Source organism: Corapipo altera, unplaced genomic scaffold (genome assembly GCF_003945725.1).
Source record: "Corapipo altera isolate COAL_440 unplaced genomic scaffold, ASM394572v1 61411, whole genome shotgun sequence".
Taxonomy (NCBI): domain Eukaryota; kingdom Metazoa; phylum Chordata; class Aves; order Passeriformes; family Pipridae; genus Corapipo; species Corapipo altera.
The window spans coordinates 14141585-14159908 of NW_020884875.1; the positions used below are offsets into that span (position 1 = coordinate 14141585).

At 40.3% G+C, this 18324-nt stretch overlaps 1 protein-coding gene across 5 annotated transcripts in view; it reads left to right on the top strand.

Moving 5' to 3' along the window:
• DOCK8 (dedicator of cytokinesis 8) overlaps positions 1 to 11571 on the top strand; it is an 88143-nt gene extending 76572 nt beyond the window's left edge. For all 5 annotated transcript variants that reach the window (XM_027635058.1, XM_027635059.1, XM_027635060.1 and 2 more), the window contains 9 exons: positions 2457 to 2600; positions 3460 to 3591; positions 4632 to 4766; positions 4951 to 5040; positions 5491 to 5727; positions 6357 to 6500; positions 7535 to 7641; positions 8495 to 8662; positions 9273 to 11571. In XM_027635058.1, the coding sequence (XP_027490859.1) occupies positions 2457 to 2600; positions 3460 to 3591; positions 4632 to 4766; positions 4951 to 5040; positions 5491 to 5727; positions 6357 to 6500; positions 7535 to 7641; positions 8495 to 8662; positions 9273 to 9336 (1221 nt within the window). In that variant the 3' untranslated portion in view covers positions 9337 to 11571. The remainder of the gene's footprint in view (positions 1 to 2456; positions 2601 to 3459; positions 3592 to 4631; positions 4767 to 4950; positions 5041 to 5490; positions 5728 to 6356; positions 6501 to 7534; positions 7642 to 8494; positions 8663 to 9272) is intronic.
• The last annotated feature ends 6753 nt before the right edge of the window (positions 11572 to 18324 follow it).

Here is an 18324-nt window from a genome sequence, read left to right on the forward strand (position 1 = left end):
AGGTGACCTTGTTAAAAGAGAGAAAGACCACGCAGATTGCCTTGGCTTTACCCAGAGTTACAGATCTCTGCCCTAGACTCTTTCTGTGATAATTTCTTCATTTGGCTCAGATATGAAATTAATTAATATCAGTGATATATATTTAATTGTGGAATTGAGGATGGCAATAATGTGTACAAAAATATTATTCTGGATGAGCAGAAGTGTTATCTCCTTTTTACAGATGAGTAAAATAAGGCAGCAAAGGATCAAATCAGTTGACCTAGCTCTTCTGCAGTGAGTCTGTTAGCATTCAGAAAACTGATTATCACTAGACTAACACTTTTCCTTTTGTGCCAGACAAAACTATCCCTCAAAATCAGAATGGAGTCACTTTAAGTGAAATTCCCTTTAAGCTTAATTCATATTTACACTAAATCCCCTTTGCAAGTGATAAAGCAAAATTAGTGAGAGTATGAATTGCATATGGAATGATTTTAAAGTCATTTTATATTACCACAGATAAGTACTTAGTGTGTGTGTGTGTGTCTACCTGCTGAGGCAGAGCTAATTAGTCATGGCTCAGCAGTAGCTTAATTGGACTTTGCTGTTTTGGGGATCTAGGTTGCAGGTTACCATGGCCACATTTAACATGGTGATATGGGCTGGAGATCACAGGGTTTTTTGAGTTTACATAAGTGGTTCTTTTTCTTAAAGAAAACTAGGCTTGTGAAGTCAAAAATAATTGCTGATGAAGTACATGGCAATTTATATATTGCCTTTATTATATAAGGGACATATAAAATTCTTCAATATGAAAGGTAGATCAAGGCTAAAGTTGGTGAGGCATGCCCACTTTCCAAAAGATCACACAAGCACTAGGAGTACCTCATGAAGGCTCTCTCCTGCTGGAGTGCCCAGGCTGTAAAATGCCTGACATTAGTTAAAGGTGAATAAGGGATAATTGGTGTCTGTGACTTTCTTGTTACTTTCATAAATAAATAATTTCTCTGGACTCTTTTCCATTTGCTACAAAAGGGGAGGGGGGGGGGGGGGAAGGCAACCAGAGATCACATGAAAATAGTCCTTAATGGCCACTCTTAAAGAAAGGAAAACCAGAAATTGATCTGCAGCACGGATTGCGAGTTGCCATAGGTATGTGAGGCTAAGTCTGGTTGAAGCCACTATCTTCAATGAGACTGGTAGGTAAAAAGTGGCATAGTTGTGCTACATGTGCTGCAGTTTTCCCTCTGGCCAAAATTCAGACATATTCTTAACTCCGGTGAATATTGTCCTGGGGTTTATACTCACCCTTCCAGTGGAGCTGACAGGATGTGCAGATTAGGCACTGTGATGGCAGCATGGTTGGAGTAAATTTCACCCATGGAGAAATAAATACATCCACAAAACCCAAGGGGGAAGTCCAATGTTTCTAGTGATGTGTGGTGCCAATTCTTTATCTGAATCTGATCAATAGTAACAGCTCTCAGTGTCTCTGCCATTTTATAAAGATGTCTTTAAGGACTTAGCTAGCTAGCCAGCTGGCATCCATCTTGCACTCAGACAGATTGTCATTGCCAGTTTCTGCTGAAGTGAGACACTATGACACTAATATAACTCCTTTTAATTAATAGCAAATCGAAGCTTAGCATTTCTGCTGCTGTTGAAAGTTACATATGCCAGTCCCATACTGTGTGCACACATATTTTGGTGTTAATGTACATGTACTTCTATGTATTATAAAATTTTTAATGTGGATGCTACCCAGTGTCATTTATTCAAAGGAATCCTGAAGAACAATAGACATGTTATTTCATGGTTTAGAATCCTGAAACAGTGACTGACACTGTGTACTTCATTTAGTTCTATTTAAATGCATGATAACTTTAACAAGAAACCAAGTAAATTCTGCAGGATCAAAGTGTAATATGGCAGAGCATGAAACAAGAAGCAGCACTCAGTTATTGGGGATTTTAGAGCAATACTGTCTGTGTCCTACTTCTTCTCTGCTTGCAAAAGTCTAATCAAAACTTGAAAGCTCAAGTCAAGCAGTAAAGTTCAAGCAGGTGGCAGGAGGTCCAGAGTGCAGCTTGGAATTTCCCACCCCCAGGTGACAGCAGCAGGAAGGGCACATTGGTTGTGACCGCAGAGGCATTGGAGATTGACCTCACTGTAGCTCCATGGAAATCGAGCCACCAGAGGAGAGCCAGTTTGAGACCCACAGGAGCCTGCCTTTTAAACCTTAAACAAGAAAGAAAATTCATGATTCTTGTAGCAAAATTCATGATCTGCCATTTATGGAGATTTATGATGTTACATTCACTTCTAAAAGGAATTTAACTGTGTGTCCCCTGACTGCACTTGTATAACCTCATTCTTCTTTCTATCATGTAAATATGTTGAAACTGTTTCTGCCTCGATCTTTATGATATACTGTTGATCTAGGTTTCTGATTTCTGTGCTCTGTTGTATTTTAGAACATTTCAACCAATGTGCTGGAGGAATCTGCTGTTTCAGATGATGTTTTGTCTCCAGATGAAGATGGCATATGTTCTGGAAGGTATTTCTCAGAAAGCGGACTGGTAGGGCTGCTGGAACAAGCTGCAGAGCTCTTCAGCACGGTGAGTGAGGGCCAAAATCACCAGGAGGGGATAGTGGACTACTTGGGCCACATCCATATTTTCTTGTGCATGAGAAAACAAAGTCTTACTGCTAAACCAAGTGCTACAGATCTGCCGCACTCCAAATAACAAGAGACCACATCTTAAAGCCATCCCAGTCCTGCTTCAGTCAGATCAATGAAGCTAGGCTTTTCAGGTAGCCTAGTTTAGCCATATATCTACCTCTACTGTGCATACTACAGGCAGCATCGAGAGAAAGTGATTGTCTCAGGCATGAACGAAGCTTTTTGGTTAATATTTTCATGGGATAGTACATTTAAGAAAAAATTGTGCTTAAACTATAATTTTTACAAAGCATGTGAGAGTTACTCCTATGTTTTTGCACAGCATACAACCACCAGTCTCATAGTTTCCACTTACCATGTAAAGAGTCATGATATTAATACTGAAGTAGCTCATCATTTTAACATTGTGCTAAAGAAGATGTGTGATTTAGCACCTCTAAAGATATCAGTTGGGCTCCTTTTGTCCAGACACAGCTCTGGTTGTCCTGCATTTCTAACTCTTCTAATCCTGAAGTAGAAACCATGTGCCTTACACAGGAGTTTAGGCTTGAGAGCCCAACAGATCAGAAATCCCAAATACATCCATATTGTTGTTTGCTATTCAAAACTACCCATTTACTATTACTAGTTTTTAGAAAGCTAAAACAAGCAACATAGCAGATTAACAGATGAGTCCCATAAGTTCTCTTTTCAGCCAAGGCATTAATGGAGATGTAATTTCTTTTCAGAGTGCATGGGGACTAATTTCTTCTCTTCTTTTCTTTTTTTCCTTTTTTTTTTTATTTTCTCCCAAGGGAGGATTGTATGAAACTGTGAATGAGGTGTACAAAATCGTCATTCCCATACTGGAGGCACATCGAGACTTCAGGAAGCTTACCTTGACTCACAGCAAGCTACAGAAGGCCTTTGACAGCATAATTAATAAGGTACCTGTGAGGCAAAGCACTGCTAGCAAGACACATTCCTGGGTCACGCTGTTTGTTTAAGACTGGTGTTAATAAAACTGTGAACACATGTGTATTGGGTTTGTGTGGCCAGCTTTTGGTAGTGGAGGGGGAGGGTTACAGGGATGGCTTGTATTAAAAGCTGCTAGAAGCTTTCCCCGTGTCCAGCAAAGCCAATGCCAGCCGGCTCCACGATGAACCTGCTCGTGGCCAAGGCCGAGCCCATCAGAGAAGGTAGTAGCACCTCTGTGACAATATAATTAAGAAGGGAAAACAAGTTATTGAAGAGATGTAATTGCACTCAGAGGAGAAAGCAGTGAAAATATGTGAGAGGAGCAACTGTGCAGACACCCAGGTCAGAGGAGATGGAAAAGGGAGGAGATGCTCCAGGCACTGGAGCTGAGATTCCCCTGCAGCCCATGGTGAAGACCATGGTGAGGCAGCTGTCCCCCTTCAGTCCATGAAGGTCAGTGGGAGAGCAGAGATCCACCTGCAGCCCATGCAGGACCCCACGTGGGAGCAGGTGGATGCCTGAAAGAGGATGTGATGCTGTGGGAAACCCTCACTGGAGCAGGCTCCTGGCAGGGACCTGCAGGCCCATGGAGAGAGGAGCCCATGCTGGAGCAAGTTTCCTTGTAGGACTTGTGACTGTGTCGAGGACTCACTCAGGAGCTGGCTGTGCCTGAAGGACTGCACTCCCTGGAAAGGGACCCATGTTGGAGCAGTCATGTAGAGAACCATGGGAAGTCATGTAGCCCATTGGAAGGACTAGCGCTGGGGAAGTTTGTGGAGAACTGTCTCCCATGGGAGAGACAGCACAGTGCTGTGATGTAATGGTTTGTGATCTCTGTCCTTCTAATCCATCTGCACTGTTGATATATAGAAGTGGCTTTGAAATGGGGAAAATGTAGGACTAGTGGGTTTTCTTATACATCAATTGGGAAAAAAATGGCATCCAAATACTACGACGTTCACATAAAAAAAAATCAGTTGTAAATTTCCTCTTTCTTTTTAATAATTAGGGTCAAAAACGAATGTTTGGAACTTACTTCCGTGTTGGTTTCTATGGATCCAAATTTGGGGACTTGGATGAACAGGAATTTGTTTATAAGGAGCCTGCAATTACCAAGCTTCCTGAGATTTCTCACAGATTAGAGGTAAAGATAAAAACATTATGTTAAGATGGTCTCAAATGTTATGTTATACTTTCCAATGAACCCCCACACTCCTAATAGTATTATTGCTATATAAAAAAATCAGTAACTAACTGATTTGTATCATAAGATACAATAAAAACATTCTAAATAAAAACATTTTGGGATAATTCTGTTCCCTTTCCAGGGATTTTATGGCCAGTGTTTTGGGGAGGATGCTGTGGAAGTGATTAAGGACTCTGCTCCTGTCGACAGAAGAAAGCTGGATCCCAATAAGGTAGGGAAAGTACTACCAAGAGTGCTTTGTCACAGAAGAGAAAGGAAGAGAGGGGGCCCCCCTTGCAACTTTTATGCTTAAACATTAAGGCACAAAAAAACCCACCAAACAACAAACCAAAACAAACCAAAAAAACCACCTGACTATATCTCTGTGCCCAGGAGTGTTAAAGCCTCTGTGACAGGCTTTGTTTGGTAGCTTATCAGAGAGTATGAAAATTAGAAGATCTGATCTCTGGTCTCTGCTCTAGTCCTGATCCAGGTTAAGCTGTACCCTCCTAGATGCAAGTTTCATCAACTCTGAATAAGAGAAGGATCCCTGAAGGATTTGCAGCTCTGTGCTCTTCCAGACCATCCTTAGCCAATGTGAACTACAGCATATTTCACGTGCCATTCCTTTTACACTCCTTGAGCTGTAAAGTAGTGTAATGGTTCTTCCCTCTTTTCATAGGCATACATACAAATTACTTTTGTGGAGCCATATTTTGATGAGTACGAGATGAAGGACAGAGTTACCTATTTTGAGAAGAACTTCAACATCTGTCGGTTCATGTACACTACGCCTTTCACCAAGGATGGGCGACCCCGAGGAGAGCTTAGTGAGCAATACAAGAGGAACACCATCCTAACCACAATGCATGCTTTCCCCTACATCAAAACTAGAATCAATGTCCTTGAAAGAGAAGAGGTAATTGGGTTTTGAAGACAAGATCTAATTTCTCAGGGGCTGAATGAGTCTCTGGGTAGGAAGACTTTCAAATTCTATGCTTGGCAGAAAAAAGAAGAATGCTGAATTTCTCAGATGTTGCTCTCATAAACAGGAATGTTACAGAAAGGTAGAAAAATGCAAAATAGATACTTACTATGGAGAAGAAAGGATAGTAACTGTACATTCTTCTTCTGGCCTCCTAGTTGTAATGCTACGTAGGAGGACAAGTGGAGTTCTGTTTATAGCTGATAAAGTAGAATTAGCTAGAAGTACAGTCAGAGAACTAGATTGGGATCAGAGCTGGTTTAGAGATGGGAAGCTTTATGCTGTAGAAAGGGCAATTTCAGACATGAAGTCAGCGGAATAATAATGAATTTATGCAAACAGGGAGTCTGATTCACACCCTATTACTGCAAATGATAAGATGGGAAAGAGCTTTGGATCAGATGCAGTATCTTCCAAGATGACATTTAGATCGAACAGTCTTCCTGGGTTTTGCAACTATTGCTTTTGACATGGAAGAATGATAGTGATATTGTCAGATTTAGAACAAGTCAACTGCATGCATGATTAAGGTAATGAAGCATCTTTTCTTCCATTTCCATTAGTTTGTTTTAACCCCAATTGAAGTTGCCATTGAAGATATGCGTAAAAAAACACAGGAACTAACTGCAGCCACCAACCAAGAACCACCAGATGCCAAAATGCTCCAGATGGTTTTGCAGGGCTCAGTTGGAGCCACTGTAAACCAGGTAAGGGATCCAAATAAGCCAGATGAAGAGCTTCTGCGTACTTCCCTCATTGTTTCTTTTTTGTTGTTATCTCTTGCACTGGAAGAAGTACATCTAGTCAGATAAGTTTAGTCACAATGTGCATTTAAACTTCAGCCCTTGATATTTAGTCATTGTATATTGTTCATTAGGTATGCTTTTGGTGAAAGTGCTCGTGGAAACACCGCCTTGATTGTAGGTGCAGACGCTCACAGAAGCCTTGTGAATGCAACTAAGTATTTTCCATTTCTAACACACTATCCATCTCAGCCATTTTGTTCACTCCGGATATATCCTTGGGCAACGGGAATAATAGTAACAATTCTGCTGTGGGACCACTGCAAACTCAGTTTTACAGAAATTAAGTCAATAAATGAAGTCAAAACCTGAGTGCCCAAAAAGAAAGCTGAGATGCAATAACTATAACATAAATATACATGCTAACAAAAAACCCCAGGCAATTAAAATTTTTTTAATGAAAGCATGGAGACATAACTGAGCAAAACCTTGGTATTATGCACAGTTTCACAAAGCTTGGTTTCTTTGCTAAAATCCTAAATACTCTCAATTTCTCCAGATTCTTTATCAACCAAAGTGTCTAGTCTGAAATAACATGTTCCTATAAGCTTTGGAAAGAGTGGTCCTTTTCTGTGCTGGGCTTATTTAACTCCCTTGAGATCTTGTAATACCACACATAGGAGCTGTGTTTCTCTAACCTAACCGAGTTTGTCAGTATCCCAGCTCTTCTCTGTTGAGCAGGATTTGTCTGTTCCCTTTGTTGTGGGGCTGGAGGAGAAATAAAAACAGGAGAGGATAAGATATGATGGGCAAAAACTCTGCTTGCAAAAGGAAATATCGGGGGTAAGGGAGCAAAAACTTGTCTGTTATGGTAACTGTGCATGTTTTTTTTTTCTTTCATAATCCCAATCATGAAATAACAAACAGCTTGAACAACGTGTGGTCTGTTTTCAGTCTAAGCAAGTGTTTTTAACATTTTCCTGTGTTATTCCTATAAGGGACCGCTAGAGGTAGCACAAGTGTTCCTGGCCGAAATTCCAGCAGACCCCAAACTTTATCGACATCACAACAAGCTGAGGTTGTGTTTCAAAGAGTTTATAATGAGGTCAGTAAAACAAAACTGAAATGCTGAATTGCATCAATAAAGTCAATAATAGCAATAATGCAACGATAATATAACTAGTTATTAATTATACAATTTAGCATCATGAATCCTGGCATCTCACACTTTAGACACTTGAGCCAGACTTGTTATCTCTGCTTCGTGTCAAATGCTTAGGTAGGCATTGCCTCCCAAGTGGGAGAAAATTTTAACACTTCGAACAAATAATGTATAAATTAAGATGTTCCATTTGTTTTATCTTTTGACATTTTTACAGAAATCAAGCATTTCAGACTACAGCCTTGATTTTACTTTCAGTGAAGTGACATTTAGAAGATATAAAGAAAGGTGTTCATAAGAAAACATTTGACCCTATCTGTCAAACCTGCACAGTGGTAGTGGCAGACATATATGTCCTTTGCTTCAGATATGCTGGTAAATCTTAACAAGCATACTCTTATACCAAAGTACTCCTCTCCTTAGTCCAAACAAAGCATAATTGCTGAATCATAAGCTTGAGTTAAATAATGAGTCTTATGCAACAGATACAGCTTCTGCTTTCTGCTGTTGTCACTGCATTTGTTTATGATAAGTAGGCAGCTAGCTCAGTGCATTATATTTGTTTTTACTAGGTCCGTCATGCTTTTCTGATGTTTAAAAAATATAATCTCAATTTGTGTACTTGGAAAAGACAGAGGTTTCTTATTAATTCATTATCACTTTGGTCTTGACAAGTTACCAGAGGAGTACCTAGATCAAAAGACCTGTATCCTTGTCCGTTCAAAATACCTAATACAAAGTGAATAAGTTTAACAGAAGTAGAGATGATACATGACGTGATTTTTCTTTTGCCTAGGTGTGGTGAAGCAGTGGAGAAAAATAAGCAGCTTATTACTGCTGACCAGCGGGAATATCATCAAGAGCTCAAAAGGAACTACATGAAGTTGAAGGAGAATCTTAGGCCCATGATTGAGAGGAAGATTCCAGAGCTGTACAAACCTGTAGTGAAAGTCCATAGCACAAGGTACAATTAGGGCAGGGTTATCTGTTGTGGGTATACAAAAATATGCTATTTTTTGCAAGGAAGAAAGGGAGTTTCACTATCTGCTAAAACCAGGCCATAATATACACTGCCAACTCCATACCTGATTAAAGAAATCTGCTGACTTCCATTGGAACTGATTGTAGTGTTAACTGTGTTTCTCATGCTGCTCATTCCTGGTGTAGAGGATTTATGTAATTTTAATGCATCATTAGATAAGACTTCCTCCTTACCCTAATGAAAAGATATTGGAAACATTTTGTGATTTCTTCTACATTTAAAGCTAGAAGTAGATAGAACAGGTATGGCACCGTGTGGTGTTAGTTAGCGTGAACTAAGAATGATCCTTTCATTCCAAGAAAACATAGATCTTTTAGTCACATGACTGAGACAGAATAGTGTTATGTTCGTATGAATATATGCTGCTTCACAAAGCCACTGTGCCCAGTGTGGGGTGAGAGGAGAAGAAGGAATGACAACTCTGACCTGCCAGCACATAACATGTTTCAGCTGAAGATTTGTCAGCTGCTCCTTTTCACAAGGCAGGTATTTCTTGGTCTGTTTTTCATCTGCCAACTTTATTTCATTGCAGGGAATCTTTTCGTAACCACAGTTTTAGGAAATACGATGCCCAGACTTCTTCACAAAGCACCTAAGAACCAGCTGCTTTGGCCAAGGAAGAGCTTCATGCTGCAAGCCAGAAGTGATGGAGTATTTTATTCCACATCTATGAAATCAGAAAACCCTCACAGGACAGCATGTGCACTTTCTGGGCAGCATACAGAAAAGCATTTACACAAGATCACTGAATGAAAACTAGGGGATAATTCCTAATCAAGCACAAAGCATGAGGGCTTGGAACAAAGGGGATGCTTTTTAGATACTTTTGTATATATTGTAAAATAATCACTTACTGCAGAAGGGGTGGACAAGTCATCACTAACTAACAGACATAGAACTTGGCATGGTTTGGTTGAGGTGAATCCAAATAACATGTCTAAAGAATGACAAGTTGTATGTGTTTGTGGTCCTTTTCCAAGGCAGCATTTATCCATGTGCTTTTGGCAATGCTGCACATGCTGCAAGTTAATCACATGCCTAATGTTGTCTTAATGACGATAAACATGGTCCCCTGCCCTGTGTTTGCTGAGTTGACACTTCAGGAAAGAATAATTTCCTCAGTCAGTTTCTGTCACCAGTTTCTATCATGATCCTTAGCTGCAGGGAGTTCTCCACAAGTTTTCTCAACCAAAGCTTGAAAAGCAAGAAGTAGTACTAAATAATTCTTACAGATCTTCTAAATTTTTTTCTAAGTATATGGACTATACAGCTGGGTTTCCTAATAATCTCTGACATATTTAGCAGAGAAGCTAACATATAATAGTTTAAAAAGGAGATGCTAAGCTATGAGTGATTGTTTATTATACAATGCTTTTATGTAGATAGCCTTATCCAAAATTAGCTACAGGAGCTCACAGTGGGGATTTCCTGCAAAGCACTTAGCTCAGGCTTTACTCCAGCCTAAGAGAAATTAGCACATAATTTATAATACCTAATAGTTAGTATTTTCTGAGCCATAAGCAAACATTTTGCTAAATAACCTTTAGAGCGCTTCTCTGAAGTATGAAAATGTTGTTACAATTTTGTAGATGAGGATGCTGAGAGAGATTAGAACTCATTTAGTGAGGCCATGACAGAGCCACAATTTGTATTGTGACTATGCTTACCACATAATATTTGTATTTTGAAACCAAGTTCCATAAAAGCATCCCTCAATATTACTTCCTCCTGTCCATTTTTTCAGTGTTTTGGAAATTATAATTTAATGCTGATTAGAAACCAATTCCATTTGCCCAAACACAGAATTTAATGTTAAATTTAATGGTGGAATTTTTTCCTTTATATTTCATTTTAGAAAATGACAGTGAATTTTCTGTGAGCTGATGCCATGTGTTTCTAAAGGCAAGGCCTATTTGCTCTGAAAGTGTAAGGAAGATTGAGGCTGTTGATTTTAGGGGAAACATTTTGGCTTTTTACAGTCACCTGCAGCCTTGGCATTTGGTAATAGGAATATTCCAAGCACTTCATTGACATTTGTGTCAGATTTTCAATGTGCTATGTAGAAGATTCACAAGGATGATCAAAAAAGATGAGACGTGAAAATAGGCAAAATAAACCGTACTTACATGGCACTTGGAATGTAAGAAAAGAATTTCCCTCCTTATTAACAATAGTATTGTTAAATGCACTAATCTGGAATAAGTACTCTCTGATTTTGAAGTGAACACATCCAAAGTACGTAAGCAAACGGTATAAAAAGCTCAGAGCAAAGGATGCCTCCATGGCAGAGTGGCTTCTCTATATTCAAGTTGGTTTGAAACAGCTTTAAATTAAAAAGTTTACTAATTTCCCAAAGTGTTGAAGCTGTGAGATGTCTGCCTGTCAGAACCTAGCCCTTTATCTATCACTTTTAACAGCCAGTTGAGGAGAAAGGTCAGAATACTGTAATCTATCAACCCCATAGTGCAACCTCATTGTTTACAAGAAGCTTATACTTTACAGCCTAATTAACAGAAACCTCAAGTAAAGAAAATGCCTTGCTGGTGTACAATATACTAGGTAAAAGTAATGAAGTGTTTCCACAAAGTGAAATAACACTCAAGATAGTATGAATACTGAAGCACTCTTCACTCATTTTACAAGCTGAGCACCCCTCAGTCAGTTGGCCAGTCTTGCTCTCAGTTTGTATTTCATGTTGTCCTTTCTACAAATGGAACATGGCTTGTACATTTCTTTCAAAAGCTGAATTATGTCAAAAGTAAATTTTCTACCTTATGATACTCATTTTGCAATAAAGTGACTGTTACACAGGATATTCAGAAGTTCCTTTGTGTTGCACCTTATACCTCAAGAGAATACAGCTAGAAAGAAAATTTCAGTAGGAACAATCTTTTCTTGTAGAAGCACCATTTTGCAAAAAATACAAAAATCTGGGCAGAGAATGTGTTGGTCAGTCTTTAGGATAAATTGTGTCTATTGTAGCAATGACAGGTAACAAGTTGCTTCCTAACTGTTTTTTCATTCAGCGTTCATGAAAAATGTCAGTGGGACACTCAGTGATAGGAGAGCCCTCCTTTCTTCTTCTGGTCTGTAGCTGTAGAGCAGAAACATTCCTGATTCCTGAATTCAGTGTCTGGATGATTCAAGACTAGGTAGAGTTTTGTCCACGCTAGGTCCAGGGCTAAACTGCTGAGGCTGTCTTAGGGAACCAGCAGGTGAGGCACAGAATTACACCATCCTGGCCTAGACATGCCCAGAGCTCGCCACAGCTCTCTTACTCCTTGCATTTAGCATCAGCAAGCACTGGTTTTAGGGAACATGGTGCTGGTTATGGGGCAGGAATCCTCTGGCTTAGCATGGGTGCCTCTCTGTTGACCACGCCAGCCATGCCCCATCCTCCTGCAGTGCACAGGGGCAAGCAGTGACCAGCAGTGAAAACGGGTGTTATTATCACTCAAAACTGGTAGGTCTGGGTTACATGTCCGCTTCCTGGAAGCTGAATTCTTCCTTTTTTGGTTTCTCACCAGCTGTGAAGGTTTGGAAAAGTGAAAGCAGACATTTAAACTTTTTTTGTTTTTCTTTTCCTTTTTGTCTGTTTGAAGTATCGTCTCAAATACTTCATGTAAGGGAATTAAAGCTTAGCAGAGAGCCTGCCACAGAGCCAGGTGGGGATTTTTTAGGTCCTACAATCTCTCAAAGCAATGCTTGTTATGAAAAGGAAGCACACAGTAATAGTGTTTTACTGGAGTTCACTGCACTACAGTGCTGATGCCTTCTGGTAGAGAGATACACATACAAAGAGTGTTCATAGGGTGTTGCCCCTAGGACTGAATTTGGGAGTGAGGCAACTCAGGGAGTAGCTTGGCTGACTATGTTTTAACTGTCTTTTAAACCGGTTAAACAGAATGATTAAAAAATAATCAACAGGTCTTGAATAAGTCATCTCAGGTTGGGTAATGCTCCAGTCTAATCAGTGCACTGAAAGGAGAAGGGCCCCTGTGAAAAAAGTTGTTTATGATTACACGAATAAAGGCAATACACTCTCACAGTAGAACCCAGTTAGTGTTTGGGAAGGTTACAGTGAATTCTGGCATTTATTGAGCACTTGACACAGTGAATTGAATATGTTTCTGTGACTCTTCATGTTCTTAGTGAGGTTTAAATGACTCATTTTTCATTCAAAACCAAACTGTTTTCCAAGTGTTCAAGAATCAAAAAAGTAACCTTGAAGAAGTTTTTTACAAAGTCATCACTCAGTAATGCTCAGTAAAAAATCCTGATAACATCAAACTAAGTGTTTAGCTGATCAAAGCAAGCAAACTAAACCTCCAAAATCCCCAATAGTAATTTTTCTAGGAATACTTTAGAAAGCTTTGAAAGTTGTAACATTTTATTCTGCTTCTCTGTTCTAAGCAATCTGCTGCTTTGCACCCTTCAAAACAAAATCATCCCTTTAGAAAATAAAAAAGGAAAGTTGAATTCTACTTTTATTTTTCTTTAAATTTCCCTTTACGAACTTAGAAGATACCTAAATCATTATACAGCATTTTTTTATGCTATAAAATTGATTTAATATTTCTGTCTATCTCTGAATCTATTACTTCTTTTAGAACTATGTCTTTTTACAGGAATAAGGTTTTTCCGTATCAACTTCTATTAATGGAATATTTCTAAACATGCACTGGATGCCTACTACTCATGAAATCCAAATTACAAAGAAAGTTAAGCCCTAATAATCAGAGGGACAAGGTATTTCAGCTGGATGAAAGGAGGACTATGTCTTGTGTATTTAACAGACACTTGCAAAACAACTGGAAGGGAAGATTTTCTATCACACATTGCCAGCTTTCCCAAATGTGAACATCTGTGGAAATTTCTGTTCGCCTATGAGAGCTCAGTGGGGAAAAAAAAAAAAAAAAAAAGAAAAAGTAAGCTTAGCATTGCTGATAAATCTAGAATTTGAAAGTGACACAAAGCTATCTTAAAACCTCAAACAAACAAGTTTTTCTGGACTTAATGACGAAAGGAAGTAGGCACAAAACCATATCCTTTCCTTTGTTTGCAGCTCAACTTTTAGGGAGAAGAACCCCTTCTCAGGTATCAAGGTAAGGTTGGAAATGCTCCCAAAGGAGTGTGTTCCTTCTTGAGTTAAGGCATAAAATCCTGCACTTAAACCTAAATCCTTGGGATGGCATTTTTCCCAGTGGGGGAAGGGGAAGGGAAAGGGAAGAGGCTGCCAGCAAGAACAGCTTTACAAAAATTAAGTCCATAGTGCTTAACTCAGAGGCTGGAGATTTCTTGGCAGCCTGGAAGGATGGCATCTTCACTGTACTTCATCCTGCCAGCTTTTAACGTTGTGAAAATAACATTAAATCAATAGTGTCTAAAAGATTTCAAAGAGGTTGATTTAGGTAAGAGGCTTCAACAACTTAAATTAGGAAGAACAAAACTCTTGTAATCTGTGGCAGGTTAAACACTATTAAAATCAGTCCTCCGTGACTATGTAGACAGGATTGCTCAGCTCAGGTTGTAGGGAAACCCAGTTGCCTCCAAGGCCTGCTGCAGTTTTGGTTCACTGATAATTTTATGTATTACTAATTAGTGGTGGATGCACCCAAATGTACCCAGCAGTGGTTTTGCAGTTACTGGGATCCTGCTCACAAGCCAGGTACAATCACTGGGGCACTGGCCCTGCAGCACCAGCTGTGTTTCACTGATAGAGGAAATCTTCCTAGAAAGGCCATCTGAGCCTTCCTACAGTGCTGATCATTCCCACACCCTGGTAAGGAAAAGCATTTAACATAAGGAAAAGCATTTAAAATCAGGTACTCATGGCTGCAAAACTGGAGCTTGTTTAATCCTCTGTTTAACTTCAGCAGTTCACTTTCAAACAGTTCCCATCCCTGCTCTCCATGACACTGCTGTAACTCACCCCCTGCCCAAGTTCCCTTTACTGGACTTCTGTGAGTGTATGTGTGGTTGGGTAGGACAGTCTAGTGTAGGAGGGAGCATCCACGGGAATGGTGGTGTGGCTCACAAGTCTGCGGGCTTGGCTGCAGGAGAGCACTGTGGGGACTGCGCAGAAGAGCCAGGACACGCCACTACATGCCACTGAGGGGGCTGCTCCATGCCACTGCTGGAAGAAGGGTGGAGAACTCAAAAAATGCTTTGGGGATTAACTCATTTTTTTGAATCCTCAGCAGTGCTCTGCATTAGTAAAGTACCAAAGTCCACTTCCTGCATCCAGAGAGGAGAACCTCACACCACTGTGTTTGAAACGGGGACTCTTCATGTGTTCCAGGGTGGTCTGAAACAGTGAGAGAATGCCTGAAACAGTGAGAACACCTGTATCCATACAACTGCCAGGTCCCAGATAAACCATCTGGCTACCAAAAATAAAGTGATGAGTTAGCTTAATGGAGGAATCTGCACATTGTCAGAAGGTACATTTGAAGGCTGAAGGCTTACACTGACAGTCATGAGTTTGCTGAAACACAAATGTATTGTTACTAGACCAGGCATGTTGTACCCCTACTGGTGCAGAGCCAGTATTGGATGCTTCAGGATGAAGAATCTCTGAGTGTTATGAGAGCAGATCTAAATTCACATCCAGCGCTATAAATCACAGATTAATCAGTATGGCACACATTTTAAGAACATCTCAAACTGTCACCAGTCTCTGCAAAGTAGCTTCACACTGATGTCTGCGAAACATGAACAAAGGACCTGTTCTCTTCTTCAGCTTGATCTCTAGTCAAGGCAAGACCTTTAATGTTCAGAGTCGTCCCCAAATGACCACCAGATGGGCCCTTAGTTGTTAAGTCAGTCATCAGGTAAGAAAAACAGAAGATATCTCCACCACCCTTCTAAAAAAATGCCCAAATACAGCAAGGATTTTTCACTTTTACAGGCCCTTGATATCCCAATCACATTTTTTTAAAACTGATACCATGCCTTTAAGTTTAAATCCTCTAGTGAATGTGGAACTAGAATGAAGGTTGAGAAACCCCATTCGAAGACCAGAATTGGCAAATGAATTTGATGAAATCAAAATACCATTACAGGAATCAAGTCATCATTTGTACAAAGTAAATAAATCTGTCTGTGCATAAGAGCAGTCCTTGCTCACCCAGTTCTGGCACAGAGCACATTTTAATTTGAGAATTTGCAGTGTACGAAGATAGAAAACCCCAAATATCTCATATGTAAAATGCAAGGGTCTTCCAAAATGTCCTTCAGGGCCTGCCTATCTCCTGATGTGGAGCCAGCATGAGGGAGGAACTCCTCCAACGACCCATGCATCAGGGAAACAAATGCTGGGGTCATTAGTTTCCCAATTCTGCCCTTCCTTGGTGTGAACATGCACAAATTTATGATCATGCCAACTGAGTCTAACTTTGGGAGTTAATTTTACAAATTCCTTGCTCCAACAAGAAATTGCCAAGGCTTTTTCTTTCCTACCTTCTTCCTGTAGTTGTTGCTTTTGCCTTTTACTATGGGTCTCAAGTTTGCTGTCAGGGTGCTGTGAAGTATTTTCTGCTTGTCCTGGCATGTAAGACAGTCCTGTGAACTCAGTCAAGCCAACTCTGCCTTTCATGAGCTGGCATGTGGACCTGCTCAACTCTCCTAGCACAGGCATCCAAATAGACTTTTGGTGAGAACTTTAGCATGATTTCCCAATGTACTTCAAGACCCCAGTTGCTGTATGCACATACCCATTAAGGAAATTAATCTCTCAGACAACTCATGATAGACATTAAGTCCTAGTAAAGCTTTTTGCAGAGACTAAGCTTGGTAATACAACTTCATTACAGGCTGATACTACATTAAATGCAGTGGCCTCTTCACCCTGCTCAAAAATAAAGGTCTGGAAGCTCTGGAGAATCAACCATACTTTAAAATATTTCAGGGATAAAAGGTTGATAAAATCTAGAAAGCAAAGTTGTGGCAACTTTTCCTCTATCTTATTAGAGGTGGTCATACCTTGGGGAATGTATTTTGACACTGCTCCTTTAAAGATAAGGGGAAAGGCAAGTGCTACATTGCACCTAGTAAATAATTTCTGGAGTTACATTCCTGTGCATTCATGCACAAATCAAGAACACTGTTGTGCCTCAAATATCCATAGGCCTAATGGTGAAATCCAAGACAATGTGTGGCAAACAGCAACACATACCCTCTAGCACTGAAAACTCCAATGATGGAAATTCAGGAGCACTGCTGTATTCTTTCATTTCACTGTGGACTGTCAGGCAAGTATATGGTACTGTTTCCCTGCTGCCACCAACGTGAGCCCTGAACCAGAGCAGAAAAAATGGCTTACCTTCTTTTGTGTTTGTGTAACATCCCTCCTTTGCAGATGGGGCTCAGAAACCAGCCATGCAGTGTGAATTGCCACTAGTGTGCTGTGCTGAGACAGGAGAGTCAGAGTGTACACCTACTGAAACTGCTCCATCCCTAAAAGCAAGTCAGAACAGCAGGTGTAGAGAGAAAGAAAAAGCTGGGCTTTTACAGACTTGCCAGAGGAGAAGATTACTGTGCTTTCTCAGCTGCCATGCCTACTGTGTGGGGTCATTCATGCCAGTGCAATGTATTACTCCTGCTTTTCACTATAGTGTGCAGAATATTCAGGTCCAGTACTTTTAAAATTGAGTTTTACTTAATTCCTAAGGTTCCTACTCAGCTTTGGCATTGGCAGCTGCTTGGCAAAGATCAGCACTTCAAAATGTCCTTCAGAGGCCAAGCTGCAAAGCCCCTGATAGGGAACACTCCCAGCAGCACAGCCTTGCCCTGCTCAGCCCCTCTCTGTGTGAGACACCACAAAGGCAGGAAGGATTTGTGGGGGCAAGGACAAGGGTCACGAGGACTTTATTAAGGTCTTGTCAGGCTTAGGCATGCCAAAGCTTCTTTTTGTGTAAAAAATACTGATTTTTTTTTCAGGTAAGTGGTTTTTTTCTAGAATGGACAAAATAAGGCACAGGAAAGCATTATCATTTCCTATGGAATGAACATTTCAAATTTTGTGTTGTTTGGCAAAACCAGAATGGTTCTTTTTATAAAATTTTAACAGGATTGATTTGGTTACAGGCAGGGCTGTTTCCACTACCCCAACAAATCAAGTGAAGTTTGCTGCAGCTTGTAGGACTGACAGCATCTCAGATTTTCTGAATGTTGTGGACAGGTGGGAGAAGGGAACATTATACAACATGTGAGTTAGTCTGCTGAGTAGCTGCTTGGTGTGGAGCCATGGACATATATCCCAGTTCATGGAAGACCTAAGGCAACTCATCTAAGATAACTGTGGCCACTCATGCTCCTGTACGGTGGCAGCAATGCAAAAAATTGCTGTCAAATACAGCAGCAGAGGGAATATCTAATACCTCTCCTTCCCACTCTTCCAAAAAGGCCATGGGCCACAGCTGGGAGCAGGGTTGGTGCAACCTGCCTCTAAATTTATCCCCCAGGTCACATGCACTCAGGTGCACTTCCAGAATGCTGATGTGATTGACCTTCATGTTCCAGCAGCCCAGTGGCTCCTGAGTAAGCACAAAACAGGTTTCAGGTATGGTAAGTGTTAAAACCCA